Source organism: Abramis brama (genome assembly GCF_963993115.1).
Source record: "Abramis brama genome assembly, chromosome: 6".
Classification (NCBI taxonomy): Eukaryota; Metazoa; Chordata; class Actinopteri; order Cypriniformes; family Leuciscidae; genus Abramis; species Abramis brama.
This window is the reverse complement of record NC_139968.1, coordinates 39,218,284-39,239,335: the sequence shown is the minus strand read 5'-3', so window position 1 is coordinate 39,239,335 and position 21,052 is coordinate 39,218,284. Positions and strand designations below refer to the sequence as shown.

At 37.7% G+C, this 21,052-nt stretch overlaps 2 protein-coding genes across 3 annotated transcripts in view; both read right to left on the bottom strand.

Moving 5' to 3' along the window:
• Positions 1-372: 372 nt before the first annotated feature.
• The window catches only part of LOC311084281 (uncharacterized protein), a 112,603-nt gene continuing 91,923 nt past the window's right edge, over positions 373-21,052 (bottom strand). Inside the window, exons 1-6 of one of the 2 annotated variants that reach the window (XM_084116216.1) lie at positions 6,849-7,230; positions 3,887-6,679; positions 2,805-2,951; positions 2,674-2,712; positions 1,185-1,532; positions 373-850 (exon numbers count right to left, since the gene is read on the bottom strand). In XM_084116216.1, the coding sequence (XP_083972342.1) occupies positions 768-850; positions 1,185-1,532; positions 2,674-2,712; positions 2,805-2,951; positions 3,887-4,286 (1,017 nt within the window). In that variant the 5' untranslated portion in view covers positions 4,287-6,679; positions 6,849-7,230 and the 3' untranslated portion in view covers positions 373-767. Of the gene's footprint in view, positions 851-1,184; positions 1,533-2,673; positions 2,713-2,804; positions 2,952-3,886; positions 6,680-6,848; positions 7,231-21,052 lie in introns of those variants that run through there. The other variant, XM_084116215.1, reaches the window with a different exon arrangement.
• Positions 7,718-20,039, bottom strand: LOC311084282 (uncharacterized protein). The gene is made up of 4 exons (XM_084116217.1): positions 19,896-20,039; positions 12,553-12,766; positions 9,366-9,659; positions 7,718-9,199 (listed from the first exon to the last, which is right to left on the bottom strand). The coding sequence occupies exons 1-4, from the start codon at positions 19,965-19,967 to the stop codon at positions 9,039-9,041; spliced, it is 741 nt and encodes a 246-aa protein (XP_083972343.1). The 5' UTR covers positions 19,968-20,039; the 3' UTR covers positions 7,718-9,038.

Genomic DNA, 21,052 nt, shown 5'->3' with positions numbered 1-21,052 from the left:
TTAAATTATCATATTAGAATGATTTCTGAAGGATCATAAGACACCAAAGACTGGAGTACTTGCTGATGAAAATTCAGCTTTGCATCACAAAAATAAATTACATTTTAAAATATATTAAAAAAGAGAACCATTATTTTAAATTGTAATAATATTTCATAATATTACTTTTTTTTTATTTTTTTATTTTTTTAACTGCAGGCTTGATGAGCATAAGAGACTTCTTTCAAAAACATTAAAAATAGTAATGTTTCCAAACTTTTGACTGGTACTGTATATATATATTTTTTATATTATTATTATTATTTTTTTTTTTCCCAAAGATTGTTTCTGTCATTTCGATTAGTTCTTATTTTACATAGATACAACACAAATAACTTCACAAGACATTTTTTTTTTATTAAAAAGTTTAAAAAATAAATAAATTTGAATTTCGTTGTTAGTGAGGCTAAAATTTAGTTATCAGACAAACTGTCTGCAATCTCTCATTCCCATATACAACTGTTTGAAACAGCACCACTTTTAACTTAGATTGCCCACTAGAGGGCAGAAAGCGTTCAAACATAAACAATGTCATTCATAAACACTGTAAAAGTTCAAACTGACTCTATAAAATGTAACAGACATGCAGTAAAAATAACACTGACATCATAACACTTTGTCATGTTACTTTTCACAGGTAAACACCATTCATTATAAACACGTTTCCAGTTGTAAAGGCTCATAAATGCAGAACAATTTTATTTTAAATAAGGATAATGTAAAAGTTGCTAACAATTTGTTTCAGAGACATCTCCATTCATTGGCGGTGATTTTGTTCCTTTGGATGCAGTCTCTCCATTTTCAGAGGAATCTGAAAGAAAACAAAGAAAGATTCTTGTTTGAAACATTTAGCTCTTATTTGGTTGAATCTGGATTTCTTTTGTTTCAGTACAGTAATGTGATTTTTCTTTTCTTGTAAACCAAATCTGACCTCTTCACATACCATGAGATACTGATATGATTAATGAAGTATAAACAACAAACACTGAACCGCATTACTGTCTCATACACTTGATTATTAAATAATATTTATTTTAATGCATTATAGGAAAATTCAGTCAAACAACCCAGTAAAAGTTATAAATGGTTCATTTCAGAGCGTCTAACTTGTTCACACTGACAGATTTGAGGTAGGGCCTACTCACTTAGGACAATAAATGTTTTGGAGATCATATTTTGTCCAATTCCGAGAATTAGTTTATAAATGCCAAAGTCTGTAGGTCTGATGTCATTGATTGTGAGGTATCCAGTTTGTTGATCCAGCTGTATTCTGTCTTTGAATCTCTCATTATAATCATCACAACCGCTATTGTTCAGTTTATTTCCTCTGTTGATGACTAAAAAAGGATTTGTGAGATCTGTGCCTAATTCTCCAAACCTCCACTGTAACACATCGAAGTGTTGTATTTCAGTGAGGCCAGTGTTTAGAGTGATGGACTCTCCCAACATCACTGACACGGTCTTCATTACGTCTGTTTTATCCACAACTTCACCTGGACAACATACAGGAACACAGAGAGAGATTAAACACTCAGTATAAGCATGATATGGAAACTTGGCACACTTTTTTAGTTACTATTTTTTAGAAATCATGATCATTTCACAAGAATTCTCGTAATTCATCCTGTGAAAGGTGTTTTGAAATTGGACATTGTTTTAAGTGCTTTAAATCCTTCACAGTTTTTTTGTGATAGCAACTTCAAATTTGGAACACAACTTGATTAGACATACAGTATGTGAGCCTGGATCACAAAACCAGTCACATGTAGCACGGGTATATCTGTGGCAATAGCCACTTATAATTGTATGGGTCAAAATTATTGATTTTTCTTTAATGGCAAAAATCATTAGGATATTAAGTAAAGATCATGTGCCATGAAGATATTTAGTAAATTTCCTACCGTAAATATATAAAACATTTATTTTTGTGAGTGAATGCAGCACAATCGCCAACATATATGGACAACTTTAAAGGCGATTTTCTCAATGTTTCAAATTGTTTGTACCCTCAAATTCCAATGTTCAAATAGTTGTATCTCGGACAAATATTGTCATATCCTAACAAACCACACACATGGAAAGCTTTTTTATTCATTTTTCAGATGATGTATAAATCTCAATTTCAAAAAATTGACCCATGTGACTGGTTTTGTGGTCCAGGGTCCCATATTGCTTCGATTTTATAGCAATGGAGTCCAAATTATTTTGTAAAAATATATTTTGTATAAAATAAAAGTTAAGTTCAGTATATTTGCTCTACAGTAAACATAAACTTATATAATGTTTTTTCCTCTTTCATTAATTGGTAATTCGCTCCTGAGAAACGCGATAGCTGCTGATAATACTGAAAGAGCTTATATACAGTGACAGGTATTCCTATAGGTAGGTTTTATGTGAATCAGTTGAGAGTCAGCTGAGGCGAGCTTGACTAACGTAACTTGCCAGAACTGACGCTACGCTTGATTTCTTTCACTTCTGCAATCTGCTGAGTGGCTTCTTTAAAAAAATCTCTATTTCATAGCATTCATGAAATTTAAGTTTAGCTCTGTGCTCAGATAACAGGTTAATACTGATAAACAGAGCAGATCCTATGAGTTTGATGACATATTGGACATTAATATTAGAGAATCTTACCATTACTCAGCTCAGTGTATTCTTGATGAGGAGTCTGGGCTGTTTAAACACAAACCACAGACTTAAATAACAAGTTTCTTTTTTACACTTTTTCACAATGTAGATACTCTTGCTCTAGCTGTAATACTTACCCACTTGATATGTTTTTCTATATTTCCAGTAGAGACTTAACATCCCAGCTACAAACAAGACTAGTAGAGTAACTAATATACCAACACAGATCATCACCACATGACTGAAGGGTAAGCTCTCTTTTGCATTGAAACTCGATGCATCCACTACGAAACAGTAGATCAGAGTTAACACATAATACCTTTGACCTGCAAGTAGAGAACAGGGGCCGTATTCACAAAGAATTTTAAGGCTAAAAGTAGCTCCTAACTGGCGAATTTAGAAAATAATGGCGAAAATAATGGGCGTGTCACTCGTAACTTTAGGACTCCTAATTTTTTTGACTAAGAGTAATTCATGAAGCATTTTATCCCTAAAAGTAGCACCTAAGTCTGGGACAGCTTAAAAGAAGTCGAGAGGACTCCTAACTCACTAAGACCTATTCACGGCGGCTACAGGAGCTTCCAATCGCGAGGGAACAGTTTTGCATTGTAGGCATAACTAGGGATGCAATAACGCCACCAACAACAACCAAAACTAGGCTACTCATTGCATGTAAACTAATTGTAACGTTTCATTGTGAATCAAATTAAAATGTTCTTCTCTTTTGCAAACGTAGGCAGAGGCATATAGTGACAGACTAATTCAATAATGTTGCAAAGATATTGCATCAATCCATATGTTTCATTAGGCTACTAGGCTATTTGTTTTGCCTTACTCTTTATTCAGTTATTCATCATCTTCCGTCCTTCGCACTACTTGTGTAGCGCACGCATTCTCAGACCTGTCACCTGTCACTCATCATCATAGGGGAGGTGTTTGGAATCATTCCCGCGTTACAATCATCAGCCAATCAAGGTACTCACTTCAGTCAAGCTCGTGCATGAGTAATGACGTCATCCATAGCAACGAAGACTCACTCTTAGTTTAGGAGTTGTCATTTTTCTTTACTAAGAGTAGGTCTGAAAGGCGTTGTGAATACCTTTTAAGAGAAAACTCCTAGCTAAAATATTTTAGTGCGATTTAGGAGTACTAGTGGTAAGATAAAATGCTTTGTGAATACGGCCCCAGAACACATCCGTTAACAATACTATTGCTGTACTTGCACATGTGTGACAGAGTGTGTTGATGTCCAGATGTGTGGTCTGGTTGCTGATGGGATTGTTCAGCACACAGCTGTAGGTGTTTTTATCCTGATATTCCACCTCCAGAGGTAGAGAGAGACTGATGCTGAGATCAGACGCACTGATGCTGGACAATACACTGATTCCTGCGTACCAGGAGAGAGTCACATGACTCACATTCACCACTGATGAACACACCAATGAACATGATGATGGTGATGATGATGATGATGAAGAACATTGTGAAGAGTTACTGATGATGACAGGAATGGGCAGTGGAGCTGGACAACATGAGAGAATAAACAGGCAAAAGATCAACCTTAATAAATGAAAAAATGATTGACACCTTGATGAAGTCAAAATAGACTTACTGTACATTGAAGGATCTATATATCATTCAAACTTGAGGTTGGACTGTTAAACCTCACACTATGTGAGGTTTAACTATGGACACACTATGTAAGAATTGTACCTTAATACAGCTTTGAAATCATTTCGATGGTAAAACAACTCGTAGTAGGGTGAATTAACCCGATAGCAAAGCCTGGGGGGGACGGCGCTGGAAAAACCATCAATGCAAGTTTGAAAGGTGGTGCCCGACAAATCTCGTAAGAATCACGACTTGCTACTGACTTATAAAGCCCTAAACGGCTTAGCTCCAGTCTATTTAACCGATCTTCTATCGCCCTATAATCCATCGCGCTCTTTAAGATCACTAAATTCGAGGCTTTTGGTCATACCTAGGATATCCAGATCAACCAAAGGAGGGAGAGCATTTTCACATTTAGCTCCAAAACTCTGGAATAGTCTTCCTGATACTGTTCGTTGCTCGGACTCGCTCTCCCAGTTTAAAACTAGATTAAAGACGCATCTCTTCAGCCAGGCATTCATATAATACTTTTAATCTTACAGTTAAATCCGGCCTCTAGTTCATAAACGCCAGAGGAGAACTGGCCCCCGACTGAGCCTGGGTTCTCCCAAGGTTTTTTTTTTTTCTCCATTAGGTCACCTGATGGAGTTTTTCGGTTCCTTGCCACTGTTGCCTTTGGCTTGCTCAGTTGGGGATATTTGGGATATTTAATTTAATTAATCAATCAACAATACTATTGATCAGCATTACCAAACGTGGACGTTTTCCACTAGAAACAAACATTGATGTATTGTTTTAATTTAACACTGTGAAGCTGCTTTGATACAATCTGTGTTGTGAAAAGCGCTATATAAATAAACTTGACTTGACTTGACTTGACTTGACTTGCTTTACGGCACGACGCCACATATATCAACAACATATGAAGCAGCCTCTATGGAAGACACTAGCACGCATTACAGACGTGAATCATGTCAGGGTCGATGAAGAAAACGTGGTCGGAAGAGTCAAGGAAAAGAATAGGGTGTTCGAGGCGCACATACAATACAGACTGCCGACAGTTCAACAGGGCGCGCGCAGCTCTTAAAGGGGCCACACCTTATTTCCACTCGTTACAGCTTCCATCCTAAGCCCCTTTCACACAGAGATTCCGGAAAATACACGGATAAAGTGACCCGGGATTTGACCCGGGTTCGTTTGATTTTGGTTCATTCACACTGCCAGTGATTTTCCGGAATCAGAGAGTGCGTTCACACACAACCCGTAAAAATCCCGTAAAGACACGTGACATCGATGTGACTTGTAATGTCTCAGCAGCGTCTTAAGATTGCTTATGATTTCTCTCCCGAGAAACCATGCTTGTACATTTTTTTTCTCTGATTCGATCATAAACTTGTGCATTACGTACCGTTTCACAGCTGGCGAACGATCCCGGCTTCACTGCGACACGGCATTATTACAGCTTTTGTTCACACTGCGAGCGTTCCGGGACTGAACACGGCAATGTTACTATGTCCCCAACCCGGCATCAATCCCGGCAATTTCCCGGGATCATCGCGCTGTTTGAAAGGGGCTCTACTGAACAGGTACCGGTATAGAGGGGGGAGGGGATCAGGCCGTGAGTGCAGAGACTGCTCTGTGCGAATGGTATTTACGACAGTAACGTTAAGTACTCCACCGCGACTCTAGGAGTCGCTGTTTGACAAAAAACGGAAAAATGCTTAGTGTCCCTTTAAGCAAACATTCACAGTATGCTACATTACACATATCCATCAATGTCATTATCTCAGTCACAAAAAGTAACTGTAATATTGATAATAAGACCAAAATGCAATTGTAAAAGTCTTAAACATCACCCACGTAAAGTGGCAATGAAAACTTTCCACTTACTCTGTCTCTTTGGGTCGCTCGCCACAAATGATAGGCTATACTTAGGTCTCATTTTACCCTTCACAATAGAAACCCGATACTGTGTACATTCAACTTGTGACTGGCTAAATTTGTGTCTCAGGTTACTAGGACAATACTGTACGTTCAGTATGGTTCAGTGCTGCAATGCAACTACAAAACTACTCACCAGAAACAATAATACTGAATTTCTTTGGTGGGAACTAATTTTCACCAATGATCTGTAGCTGATAAAGACCAGAGTGATCAGTTGTGGTGTTTGTGATGGTCAGAGATCCAGTTTGATCATCCAGCTTCAGTCTGTCTCTGAATCTCCCATCAAGAACATCATCATATAATGAGACCTTATTGACAGCGTTGATGATTTGAGCTATTCGAGTGCTGTCGGTTCCAAATGTCCACAGTATGCGCTCATATTTCTGTATATTAGTAAGATCCGTGTGTAGCGTGACAGAATCTCCCTCCAACACTGACTTATCATCACCAAACACACCTGGAGAGCAAACATAACCAGTTTCTAAGATTTTCATTACGTTGAAAAAAATCCAAATTAGGTAGGCTACTGAGTAGGCTATCTTAACTTAATGATCGCGATTTCATTAGCCTAGATTTAATAGTGACGTAGATAAGTGAAAGTGAAAGTCTCGAAGCTAAAGACTTACCTTTCAGTATAAAGCATAAAAATAAACCAGCGATCTTCATGTTGTTGTTTATGTGAGTCAAACGCGATTTAATAAAGACTTCTTGCGTTCTTGAATTTGTTTACGGTTAGCCTAACGTTAGCTTCCAGCGCTCCGTTTAGCAGCAGGTCTACGATCTGACTGCGACACAGTTTTCTTACTATTATTTTATATCTAACCGACTGAACAACAATAAAGAGACTTTATAACTAAGTAAGAATCATTAGTGGATTATATTCTCTTTGGGAATCATGTTGACGCCCTGAATCCAGTATTTCCGCCTTTCGAGTAAAGTAAGACATGTTAAATGATCGGAAGTTGAATTTCCTCAATCCCGTGGGATATACCCATGGATATACCAGCTTTCAATCTCATCCACCTAATGGAAAACGTTTTGAGTTTCTATGGGTCTTAAACCATAGATGTGGCTGCTTTAACTGTTCCAGTGTTATTTATTTAGCGATTTTATCAGCATTATTTTTTAAAGTTATGATTTTTTTTCTTTTGCTATATTGATACTGTGAGTTATTTTTTTACAACATAAGCTATACTTTGTATACAGTGTTGTTAGTGTATACTTTTGTTGTCGAATTAAAAAAATATATATATAAGTAATGTACCATAATAATAATAATAATAATAATAATAATAATTGCATGAACATTTAAATCTGGTGCATTTCATAGGTAGTTTAAGAATAAGTCCAAAAATATACTGTAAGGGAAAACCAATGTTTTTATGATTAAAAAAACTATTACAATTATGAAAATATGACAATATTTTGGTAAGTTTATAATGTAATACATTTCTCATAGAGTTATTACATTATAAGCTCACGATTTTATTACATTTTGAGAAAATTATTACAATATGAGCATTTTATTACAATAATAATGTAATACTTATTATATTATGTGTAGATTCTACATTATGTGCAGTTATTACATTATGAATTGCTACAATGTGCAAACCAATGAAACGTAAAATAAAAACTGTAACTGGCAAAGAAATATAAAATGGATGGAAATTAAATGAAATATTGATAAATTCTAGTTTTGGCCACCAGATGGACCCAACATACACAATAGTCACTTTGGAGAAAAACATCTAAAATTCATACATGTAAATCACTATTATCTTAAAACTCACAATATGTATGACATCTGATGGATGTTTTTTTTTATATTCAATGCCACAAGATAACATAATCACATTATTTACATTAGCTGCCAGAAAGAGAGAAAAAAATACATAAAGCACATCAAATGCAAACATTTCTATCATGAATATGAATATCATTAATGCAGATTTCTAAATCTTTCCAGGATAGTCTTATAGTAGACTAATAGACTTACAGTAGACAAAATAAAACAGATTCAAAATAACTGGACAAATTCAGTGTAATCTGCTGTTATTGATCATCATTGACCAGAAGAACAGCGGCTGGTTATCGCTCTGTTACTGCATGTTGATGTGATTTTGCAGGACAATGTGGGACACGTGTGAGAGAGATACATTTACTATGTAAATATTGAAAACATATGTCAAGTATTTTCACAAATACATTCTTCTTCTTCTTTTTTTTTTTTTGTTTGTTGCTTTAGACCAAACCTGCTGTGATTCATACTGATGGTTGGTGGTTTGGTTAATGGCTTATAACTATTTTAGTGAAATCCTTATGGAGAATTTTTAAAAAAAATAAATAAACTGTTTAATGCTTTAAATGTGTTTTCATTCATCCGTCATTCAATCTGAATCTGAATTCATGGTTTATTCTTATTATGACTCCTCTTCAGTTATAAATTAATATAGACATATTTATGATCATAGCTGTATATCAGTTCGATAGGTAATATTCAGTTAAACTCTACAGTGATTTATTGGTGTGACAAATATTTTTACATTTGTATTTTTGGAGTTGCTGCATACATTTAAGAAAGAAAATTAAAATAGCAACATAACATACATTAAGAAAAAAATAAAACAATGTAATTAACAAAAAAAATAAAATAAATGGGATGCATTAAAGAATAAAATGAAATATTTAAGAAAATTCACAGTTTTAGCCTCAGATGGAGAGAATAGGAAAGCAAAGCTTTGTTTTGCCATCAAACAATTAGACCACAAATATTTTCATCTTTACGATTAAAAATACAATATATGCCACAGTTTTTATATCTCTTCTGTTTTCTCCGTTTTACCTCTTGAAGCTCTGACGTCATTGACCAGAAGAACAGCAGCGGCCGCAGAAGCCACGCCCATCAGCGCAGTGACGACCAATCGCAGCACAGCTTCAACTGAATCACAACAGGGGGCGTGGCTTTCTGGGGAAACTAATGAAACAAATGATAAATTAAATTAAGATTTTCAACAAGTTGACTTTAGTCTTTCATGAATTTAAAAATATCTATTTTTGTAATTTTCTAATGATGACAGAAGCTCATTCATCATGTCTGGCATCTAAGTCTCAATAAAATCAACACATCAGTGCTGCTGTACCTGCACATGTGTGACAGGGTGTGTTGATGTCCAGATGTGTGGTCTGGTTGCTGATGGGATTGTTCAGCACACAGCTGTAGGTGTTTTTATCCTGATATTCCACCTCCAGAGGTAGAGAGAGACTGATGCTGAGATCAGACGCACTGATGCTGGACAATACACTGATTCCTTTGTACCAGGAGAGAGTCGCATCACACACATTCACCACTGATGAACACACCAATGAACATGATGATGAAGATGATGATGATGACGAAGAACAGTCTCTGCTGATGACAGGAACAGGCAGACGAGCTGGAAAACATGAGAGTTTCATGCCAAATTTAAACCAGAACAGATTTCACACAGAAGGAAACTGCAGCCTTTAGCTTTAAAGCTTGACGTTACTATTGTAATAGCAAATTTTAAATCTCAATGAAAAACACAGCATCACAGGTGTAAGAAACATTCAAGAGGCAAAATTGTATTAAAGAGAAAAGGCTTTATTCTCTGAGGATTCGTTACAATACCGCAGCTACCCAGCTTGTAAGCAAACAATCCCCCCTTCATAATAAAAACTGAGACATTTTATACAGGTTTTCTAACATCTTGAACACACCTCCCAGCTCTCTGTAATTTTCCAAAAAGATACCCCCTATCTTCAACTGGCCTGGGCCGGTTTCCTACCCCCACTGAGCAGGTCACCCTGTTCTTCGTCCTTGAGAAGCCAAAAGGCCTTTGCTTATGACCTAAATTACCTCCTCTTCCCTCAGTTGATAGAAACCCTCACAGAAAACACTCAGTCACATGAATTTAACACACTGTTAAATGAATGAACATAAGAATAATGAATTTTTCATCTACACTGTGTAGCGTATGCACACTTTTGTTTATTCCCTGATTAGATATTTTATACATGTTTTATTTATAAATCTATTTAATTATATCTATAATTATAGTTTTTGTGGAACTTAGTATTGTGTCTTTGGTGATCTGTCGGCTGGAGTTCACGTCAAGCTCGTCCTTATTGCACATAACAGCAGCTGAGACACACATTACTGGATCAGACACCTCAGAGGCTCCTCATGCTCACATGCTTCGTTGTATTTAAACCATTTTGCAGGCAAAAATCTACTTTTTCCATTGATAATATTTAAAAATGGGAGATATTTTAATATAGAGCGATCAGTCACATGACACGAAGACTGTCCTGCTACACTATAGGGGATGAAAAAAGTTTGCTACTGGAAAAGCATCACTGTTTTGTTGTTGTTGTTAAAAGGCATTACGCGAACAGAAATGTTATTACTTTTAGTTAGAAACTCCCTAAATTTGGATGACACTACAATTACATTACAATGCTTTAATTTGAAGAATTATTTACTTGTTTTTTCCTTGACATTGACAGACCAACAAGAAATGTTCTTTACAAAAAAGATACATGGACCTATGTGTGTTAATAAGAATAGAGCTGGAAATAACTTCTACTGAAACTTGCTTATCTGCAAGATCACAGTATTAATATGCAAATCATGGAAATATAGAGATGCATATGCAGCTGAACATCAATCTTATATTTCACACACACATAGTAATATATTAACATCTCACATACAGTAAGTTTTATTTGTCAAACATTAGCATTCACCGATTCTGTACTTTTTCAAAGTAAAACTGTTTCTCAAAAAGTTGAAGTTAAATTGTGGAAGTCCTTTCAACCCCACACGACTCACAGAAACACACACTCACGCTATTCACGCCTCAAGACATGCAAACACAAAAGCACATTAACCACAAACGTCCAGTGGTAAAACACATGCACACACTCTCTATCCAACAGATGAAACTACATTCATATCTCCATATCTGAAAATGAGGCCTTCTGCAGTTTGAGCTGTAGAATACAATACTATAAAAATACGTTAAAAATATTGTGTAATTAAATGTGCAGATTTTGTTGCTTTAAGTGCCCCTATTATGCTATTTTAAAGGTTCCTGATTTTGTTTTGGAGTCTCTGACTTAGATTTGCATGCATCCAATGTCAAAACCACTTTAATTTTCTCATAATATACATTGAACATCACCTCATTTCTCAAAGAGGCTGAAAGATCCTGAGCTCAACAAGGGGAATAGACACACGAGAACTGCCACTGAGTCTCAAGAAAGGCATTTGTCTTCAGCTGCTTTCTTAAAGTAAACATTCGTTTCACATACATTTGGTTTTATCACACTGGGTGAATTGGGTTTAATTGTCATCCATATGTTATCCATATGTACACCGCACATGATATGTTTACATAAAGGCTCTAGCGTTGTGCATCTTCATTTTCCTGACTGTAATATCAAATTTATAATGAATTGACTTTTCAGACTAAGTAAGAATGAAACCGTCTCTTGACCTCGCTGTGTTTCCATGAGTGCCCAAAACACGTGAATATGAAGCACGTGATTGGTTGTCGTTTGCTGAGTATCTAGCCATAACATCCTAACACCACACACTGCACACGTTTGGACCAGCAATGCGGGTTAACAGCGAAAATAAGCGGCTCTTTCAGTTTCAACCCTAACCCTTAAATGTATCATAAGCTTGTTATTCGAAATCGAATTGAATCATGAAGTTTGTGTCAATAATGCCAAGCCAGTGTTAGCATGTCTACGGTAATAGCCTACTGTTCGTCTCGTTGCTAGAACGATTGATTTGTAGATGGTTACGGATTATAAGATAATAAACAGGTGATTTTAAAACGCTTTCTTCTCAAATCAACATTTCATGTCGTCGTCTTTGTTTATAAAGTGACACAACTGTACATCATCCCTTAAATGTTCGTCTAGGCTCAAAGCCACTCACAAGGAACTGTTTTTCTTTGCGGAAGCTTTGCGTTTAATAAGCTAATTAAATATTTCAACTCAAATACATTTTTATCCCAGCAAGCAATTCTGCTTTTAAAAGATGTCTAATAGCGTCCAAACACAGCCCTGATGTCTAAAACAAGGCAAAATTTTGGCTGTTTAGACGTCAGGGCTGTGTTTGGACGCTATTAGACATCTTTTAAAAGCAGAATTGCTTGCTGGGTATTTATTGTGGCAAGTAGTCGAGTCCTGATCACTCTGTCGGAGTCTGTTTTGCTAAAACATTCTCCATAAGCATCTCTCTGAAGTGTCCAGTAGATCTCTGTGTGTTTGTGTGTGTGTGTGTGTGTGTCTTACCCAAGACTACGAGACTGGTCATGGCACACACACCGTCCTCATCATTATCCAGATTCTCAACTTCACACTCGTAAACGCGTGTGTCTGCGCTAGTGACTCTCAAGAGCTGCAGGTCGACTATTCCATTCGGGATATCTTGTAATAGATTCACCCTGCCTTTATATTTCGTCTGCACCCTAATTGAAGTGGGACTGTTGTAAGTGATGATTTTGATCTGTGAAAAAAAAACAGTGCGAGCGCACAACATGAACACACATGGATATGAGCTCTAGGCAAGGCAAGGCAAGTTTATTTATATAGCACATTTCATACACAATGGCAATTCAAAGTGCTTTACATAGAAGAAATTAAAATAATAAAAAGAAATAAGAATAATTAAAACAGTTTAGAAAAAAAATAAAAATATAGTACAGTACAGTCGGACGAACATTGGCAGTGCTCATTCAGTAAATGCACAGCTGAACAGATGTGTTTTGAGTCTGGATTTGAATGTGACTACTGTAGGAGCACGTCTGATCTCCTCTGGAAGCTGGTTCCAGCTGCGGCTGGCATAATAGCTAAAAGCGGACTCGCCATGCTTAGAGTGAACCCTTGGTATTTCTAGCTGATATGATCCTAGTGATCTAAGTGATCTGTTGGGTTTATATTCAGTGAGCATATCTGCAATGTATTGAGGTCCTAGGCCATTGAATGATTTATATACCAGTAATAATACTTTAAAATCAATCCTAAATTTAACTGGGAGCCAGTGTAAAGACCTGAGGACTGGTGTGATATGTTCATATGTTCTGGTTCTGCTCAGCGTTCTGTATGAGCTGCAACTGTCTTATGGTCTTTTTGGGGAAGGCCAGTGAGGAGTCCATTCCAATAATCCACCCTGCTGGTGATGAAAGCATGCACAAGTTTCTCTAAGTCTTGTCTGGAAATAAAGCATCTAATTCTTGCAATATTTTTCAGATGGTAGTATGCTGATTTAGTTATTGCTTTGACATGACTACTGAAACTAAGGTCTGACTCTAGTGTCACACCGAGATTCCTGACTTGATGTTTAGTTGTTTGACCCCTAGAGTGAAGGTATGCGTTCACCTTGAGAACGTCATCTTTGTTTCCAAACGCAATGACTTCAGTTTTGTCTTTGTTTAACTGAAGAAAGTTTTGACACATCCAACTGTTGACTTCATCAATGCATTGGCACAGGGAGTCAATGGGGCTGTAATCGTTAGGCGATAGGGCTAAGTAGAGCTGTGTGTCGTCTGCATAGCTGTGGTAAGCAATTTGGTTCTTTCTCATTATTTGGCTCATTGGGAGCATATACAGGTTGAACAGGAGTGGCGCAAGAATTGAGCCTTGAGGGACTCCGCATGTCATGGATGTCCACTCAGACTTATGATCTCCTATACTCACATAATAACCTCTCCCATCTAAGTATGACCTGAACCATTTTAGGACTATCCCAGAAAGCCCCACCCAGTTTTCCAGCCTGTCAAGAAGTATGTTATGATCGACAGTGTCAAATGCAGCACTGAGGTCGAGTAGTACCAGCACTGATAATTTGCCTGAATCAGTATTTAAGCGAATATCGTTTATTATCTTTATGAGCGCTGTCTCTGTGCTGTGGTGCGGTTGGAAACCAGATTGAAAAACCAGATTGAAAAACTTTGAATGGTCAAAGTATCCATTCGAGCATAAGAATTTGTTCAGCTGATTGAAGACAACTTTTTCAATGATCTTGCCTATGAAAGGAAGATTTGAGATCGGCCTATAGTTGCTTAATATGGTCTTATCCAGATTGTTCTTTTTCAGGAGGGGCTTGACAACTGCAGTTTTCAGGGAGTTTGGAAAACTCCCAGAGAGAAGTGAGGCATTTACCACTTCTAGAAGATCTGCTTTTAAACTGTTTAACACACTTTTGAAAAATGATGTGGGAAGAGTGTCAAGAGCGCAGGTTGATGTTTTAAGGTGCTGTACGGTTTCTTCCAAAATTTTGCCATCAATTTCTTTGAAGTCAGGCATAGTAACTTCTTTCTCAGGTGGTTTGATCTGTCTGACCCCAGTGCAACTCAAGGATGTGCTGATCACCTTTCTGATATTATTGATTTTCTCAGAGAAGAAAGAAGCAAACTCACTGCACTTGTTGTCTGAGAGCATTTCACTGGGAATCTGGCTTGGGGGGTTTGTCAGTCTCTCTACAGTAGCAAAAAGAGTGCGTGTGTTGTTTAAATTACTGTTTATAATATTTGAGAAGAAAGTCTGTCTAGCTTTGCCTAGTTCCATATTAAAAGCATGGATGCAGTCTTTGTAGATGTTATAATGGACTACAAGTTTTGTCTTCCGCCACATGCGCTCTACTTTTCTGCATTGTCGTTTCATATTTTGCACTGCTGTTGAGTTTCTCCAAGGTGCTTTTTGTCTGCCACTCTTCTTCCTGATTTTAACAGGAGCAATATCATCAATTACAGTTTTAACTTTTGAGTTAAAGGAATCAAGGAGAAAATCAACAGAGTCTGCAGATATGCTTGGTGTTAAGGATATAGCCTTCATAAATAGTACACTAGTGTTCTCATTTAAGCATCTCTTCTTGACAGACACAGATCTAGCTTCAGTGGCAGGAGAGATCAGTATATCAAAGAAAATACAGAAATGATCAGACAGTGCTACATCCTTAATAACAATCGATGAAATGTTTAGACCCTTACTGATAAGTAAATCTAGAGTGTGTCCACGATTGTGTGTGGGTCCATGTATATGCTGAGTCAGATCAAATTTTTTTAAAACAGTTTTGATTTCTTTTGCCATATTGTTTTCTTTTGCCATATTGTTTTCTGCACTATCTATGTGGATGTTAAAATCTCCAGCAATGGCAAAACAGTCAAACTCTGAGGTAATTGTTGATAACAGTTCTGTAAAGTCCTCCGCAAAGGCTGGAGAGTATTTTGGAGGCCTGTAAATAATGATAAGTAAAATGCGTGGAGCACCTTTCAACACAATACCCAGATATTCGAAAGACAGGTAATTCCCAAATGATATTTGCTTACATTGATAGATACCCATGTTAACAGGTTAGAGCTTTCACACTGCTCGCGGTTGCAGTCCGTCGATCCGTTCCAGTTGCGGTGCGTATACAGCAGTGCAGCGATCGTTTCCGCACCGAGTCTATTTTTGCTGTGCTGCACGCGCTGAATTAAAGTGACAGCACATGGTTCGTGGTCAAAATGAATACAGATTGACCAGATTGACATGAAAATGTAGTAATTTCATCATAAATGCATTTAATTAAATAAAATGTAGTAATCTCACCATAAATGTATTTAATTAAATACTAGCCTACTATTTTTCACAGTCATCTTTTTACTTCAAGACCGGGGTAAATCAAGGAAAAATACAATTTACTTCAACAAGGCAACATAATGAACAACACTCGTCTCATTCGTGGAGGTGGAAAAACAAGTTATTTGTGACATGCAAGATTTATTGTATAAAGATTTAAATTATGCAAAAGAAAGGGTATGCTGTTTTTGTAAATTTTAAGTTTTAATTTAAAATGTATGCGATTTTAATATAAGTACATGGTTAAATATTTTACCACTTGCTTGAGCAACTTAATATATAATTATATAGAAGTAATGCATTGAATAATAGTTTGTTTAAATTGTGTTTAAACGTGAATACGTCTATTAAAGAGTATTTGTGTACAAAGAGAATCGCAATGCTGACATTTTATTTTTTTAAATAAAATTTGCTGATAACTTCTGTATTTGAAATAGGCCTACAATTTGTTTGTGGTACAGCCAGATCAGACTGCAAACGCAGCTTATGTGAAAGCACTTTAGCGCGTGCTGCTCCTACACCGCATACGCACTGCAACACGCACCGCACACGCACTGCACACGGAGTATGTGTGAAACGGGCGTTAGACTTTCTATCTTTTAATAGAACAGCAATAGAGAAAGATACAGGCACACTGGGTTCCCGCTTGTTCTGTAAACATTTGAGAAAGTTACTGTTATCATAACGGGGACCCGACACATATCACTGAGAGCTGGTATCAGTTGTTTTTGGTTCACCTCGAGCAGATGGAGGAGGGTGTGGGCCCTGGCGTTGTGGCAGAGGCGAAGAGCTCTCATAGGAGGGGAGGGCGAGCTCGGCGCGCAGGCTTTGGTGGTAGCGGTGCCTGTCGTTTTTTGGTTGGTATCTGGGGGCTTGCAGCATAAGAGTGGGATAGTTTGGTTCCAGCATGCACCAGTTATTCCATTTTCTGTGAGAAGCACAGAAGTGGGGATACTGGATAGAGGAATAAAGTGTCTGGTGAAAGAGGCTGTTGCTCTGGTGTTATCGGAGGTTGTGATATGCTGTCCTGGCTTCCCTGGCTGTTTTCCAGGAAGTCGTCCTTGGGTGCTGAATCTTCAAGCAGTTCTGATATGTCTGTCTGTGGTGAGCTCTGTGGGCAGGGCTCAGCTGAGATTGTGTCCGTGAGCAGAGGTTGTTGTGGCGGAGTGGTGTTATCATTGTCCTTGTGTGATATGTCAAACGCATGTCCATTTTGCTGCTGAAGTGAAGTCCCGTGGTCATTCATACTGTGTCCAGGTGTGTGTGTGCCGTTCAGATTGAGTGGATTGGCACACACTGCAGAAGGATGATTGAGGGAGAAGTAGATATTGTCCTTTAACACTCTTGAACCAAGTTTGTTTGGGTGATGGCCATTGCGATGAAATAGTTGTCTCTGACTCCAGAACAGATTGAAATTGTCAATGAAGTTTACACCTTTCATATTGCAGGTTTTTTGCAGCCACGTATTAAGCTCAAGCAACCGTGAAAACCTGTTTGTTCCTCTTGCTGGGAGAGGTCCACTGATGAATCTTTCAGTCTTTTAAGCCTTTCAAAAAGTTCATTGAAATCCTTCTTAAGGAGTTCTGACTGCTCTTTATGAATATCATTCTTCCCCACATGAATGATGAGTCGATTTGCAGTCTTATGTTTCATCAGAATGTTCTGAAGTTCCCTGTTTACATCAGAAGTTGTTGCTTGTGGAAGGCAGCACGTAGTTGTATCCCTGCCGCTAATGTTTCTGATTATGGAGTCCCCCACTATCAGAGTCCTGGGCTCGGCTGCGCTCTGAGCTGAGTGCCGCTGTCTGCTCGACCTTGAGCACCAGTTAGCATCAGTGTTAGCTACTGGCCCATTCAGTCTGTGTTCGATCACATTCACGTTTGGGGATTCCTCATTTACATTCATTAGTACTTCAAATCTGTTCTCAAGATGTATAGGCGGTGGTAGAAGACCGGTGTTTGCAATCCTTGTCAGAGCTGTATCTGGGGTAGAGGATGCTACTGCGGCAATATGTGATGCTCGTGACAATCTGATGTCTCGAGTGCCTTTGGGTCTTGCTCCCTGTTTGTGCCATCGATTAGTAAGTCGATCGGCTTGTTTCTCTACCTGTCGAGGAGCACTAGTTTCATGGGACTCACCGGTATGCTGAGGGTGTCCATGACGAAGCTCTGTTGTGTGCTCCGTCTGGTTTGGTGGTCCCATAAGTAACTTTGTTTCAAGAACTGCAATCCTTTGTAAAAGTCTGTGGCAGTTAGTGCAGCAAGTAGATTCTTGAACCAGAAGAGGCATTTTCTCTTATCCTTGTAGGCAGTTGTGTTTTCCTTTCCCGGAATGTAAGCTGGTCGGGTAAAAGAGTTCTGTGTTTTTGTAGTAATCCAAACTTTGTCGTATGAGCACTGTGCTGATTTGCTGAATTTAAAATTAGGTGATTAAAGGAAATAAAATATAAAAATATAGGATAAAATGTAAAAGCGATAGAGCAAAGCGCGGAGCAGTAAGCAAGAGCGTCCGAACAGTAGCTGAGCAGGAAGCAGTACCTGCTTCCAGTATCTTCCACGGCACTCTGATTTGCAGCCACACTTGGCTAGTTGTTCACAACTTTGTGCAACTGGTCCAGAAGACCCCCCATTGTTCACCAAGCTTTTTCCATCCCCAGTCAGCAGGACTCTCTGCTTCTGGCTGACACTGGGTTGCTTGAGCCCATATGCAGCCCGCCTGATATGCAGCACGTTTAGTGTGTTGAAGCAGAGCTGCTCTTGTTGGAGGAACGGCTTCATATGGCCTCTGCTTTCGGGCAAACATGCCAAGTCTAGCCTCATCTACACTAACAGCTGTGCTTGATCATACAGCAGGACCACAAACTTCTCAAGGATCTCCAGGTCACTATCAGTCAGAACAGGAGGGTATTGACTTAGTTTGCTGAAGATGAGAGAGGCCTCAGGGAAAATGTCCCAGGTTTGCCAGGCAGTCTTTTTGCCTTTGTTGCGAAAGGCTGATACAGTATCACTTCCGCCTTTCGAGACATTAGTTAAATGATCGGAAGTTGAATTTCCTCCCGTGGGATTTACCAGCTTTCAATCTCATCCACCTCATGGAAAACGTTTTGACATGATGCATTGAGTTACTATGGGTCTAAACCATAGATGCGGCTGCTTTAACTGTTCCAGTGTTATTTATTTAGCGATTTTATAAGCATTATTTTTTTAAGTTTTGGACTGTTTTTTTTTAAAGATTTTTTTTTCTTTTGCTATATTGAAACTGTGAGTTATTTTTTACAACATAAGTTATACTTTGTATACAGTGTTGTAGTCAGGGACGGACTGGGACTAAAAAACGGCCCTGGACTTTGACTAGGCCCGGCCCAAAGCAATCGGCGCGCGGAAACTCGACAACAACAACAATAACGCCTGGCATGAGTGCCACAAGACTTTAATTGTGGCTCATGATACTATACCATCCAAATTATAGCAATAGCACTGATGTTGACTAGATGTTGTGTTAAAAGCATATTATTCTAGATTAACTTGAATACTCACATATAAATGGACTTGGTCTAAGCTCAACCTGAATAAACAGATCGAATGGATTTTAAAAAAAACACAGGTTTTATTCAAAGATAGCATGGATGGAATAGATTATATAATATGCTGTTATAACAGCATATTATACAATCTATTCCATGCTGTCTTAAAATGAATTTATTACTTAATAATCTTAATTAATTTATGCAGTAATTAATCTTACTGCACAAATAATACCACATCTAAATGAAAATACACCATTACAAACGTAACCAAAGTTTGTAAGCATTAACTGTAACGTTACCAACATTTTTAAAAGTAAAAGCACAACATATTTCTTAATATTAGCTACTGCATGTGGCATTTTACAGCTAAAATGTTGAAGTTTAGCTGTTTTAACTACTGTAATCATTAAAAACGTAGCAACCTGAATATCACTTCCTAACATCATCCCTAGCAAGTAACTCTCTTTCTCCTCTCATGTTCCATACTTACTTGCCCTGGATCTGCCTGTGGAACCAGCTCATCTTTCTGTCCCTCATCATCACTGGTGGCATGTTGCTGCATAGCTGTCTGGCTCACTTCTTCACTGCTGCTAATATTTAACTGCGAGGTGCTGCTGCTGGCTGTGCTGCTAAATATTTCAGTTAGTTTGCGATATTTAGCGGCTTCAGTATCTAAATTCCGCAATTTTTTTTTCTCTCGCCTTCTCATCCACACCCTTTTCTTTCCGTGTTTTACCCGCGGCCGCGTTATGCATATTGTTTGTTTGTCTATGCTTCTATCTAACGTCTTTGCTTTTCCTTACTTGGCGGCCACGGCCAGTGCAGCTGGCATCCAACTTAAAGGTGCATTGCTGCCACCTACAGTACTGGAGTGTGAAACAGATTAGTGGGGGAAAAAAACAGGTGATGACTGCGTGCGTGGCGGGTGGTGGGCCGGCCCGCCGGCCGTCCTGGAGGACCGACCGTTCTGTGATTCTCCAGATCACACAGATGGCCAGTCCGCCCCTGGTTGTAGTGTACACTTTTTGTGTCGAATTAAAATATATATATATAAGTATTGTACCATGATAATAATAATATCAACATCAATAATGATAATAATGATAATAATAATGATTGCATGAATATTTAAATCTGGTGCATTTCGTAGGTAGTTTAAGAATAAGTCCAAAAATATACTGTAAGGAAAGACCAATGTTTTTATGATTAAAACGCCCCTTACAATTATGACAATATTTTTGGTAAGTTTATAATGTAATACATTTCTCATAAAGCTAATAATTGTTATTACAATATGAGCTCAAGATTTTATTACATTTGAGAAAATTATTACAATATGAGCATTTTATTACAATAATAATGTAATACTTATTACATTATGTGTAGATTCTACATTATGTGCAGCAGTTATTACATTATGAATTGCTACAATGTGCAAACCAATAAAACATACTGGCAAAGAAATATAAAAATGGATGACATCATGGCAATTAAATGAAATATTGATAAATTCTAGTTTTGGCCACCAGATGGACCCATCATACACAATACAGTCACTTTGGAGAAAAACATCTAAAATTCATACATGTAAATCACTATTATAGATTATAACTCACAATATTTATGAAATCTGAATGTTTTTTTTTT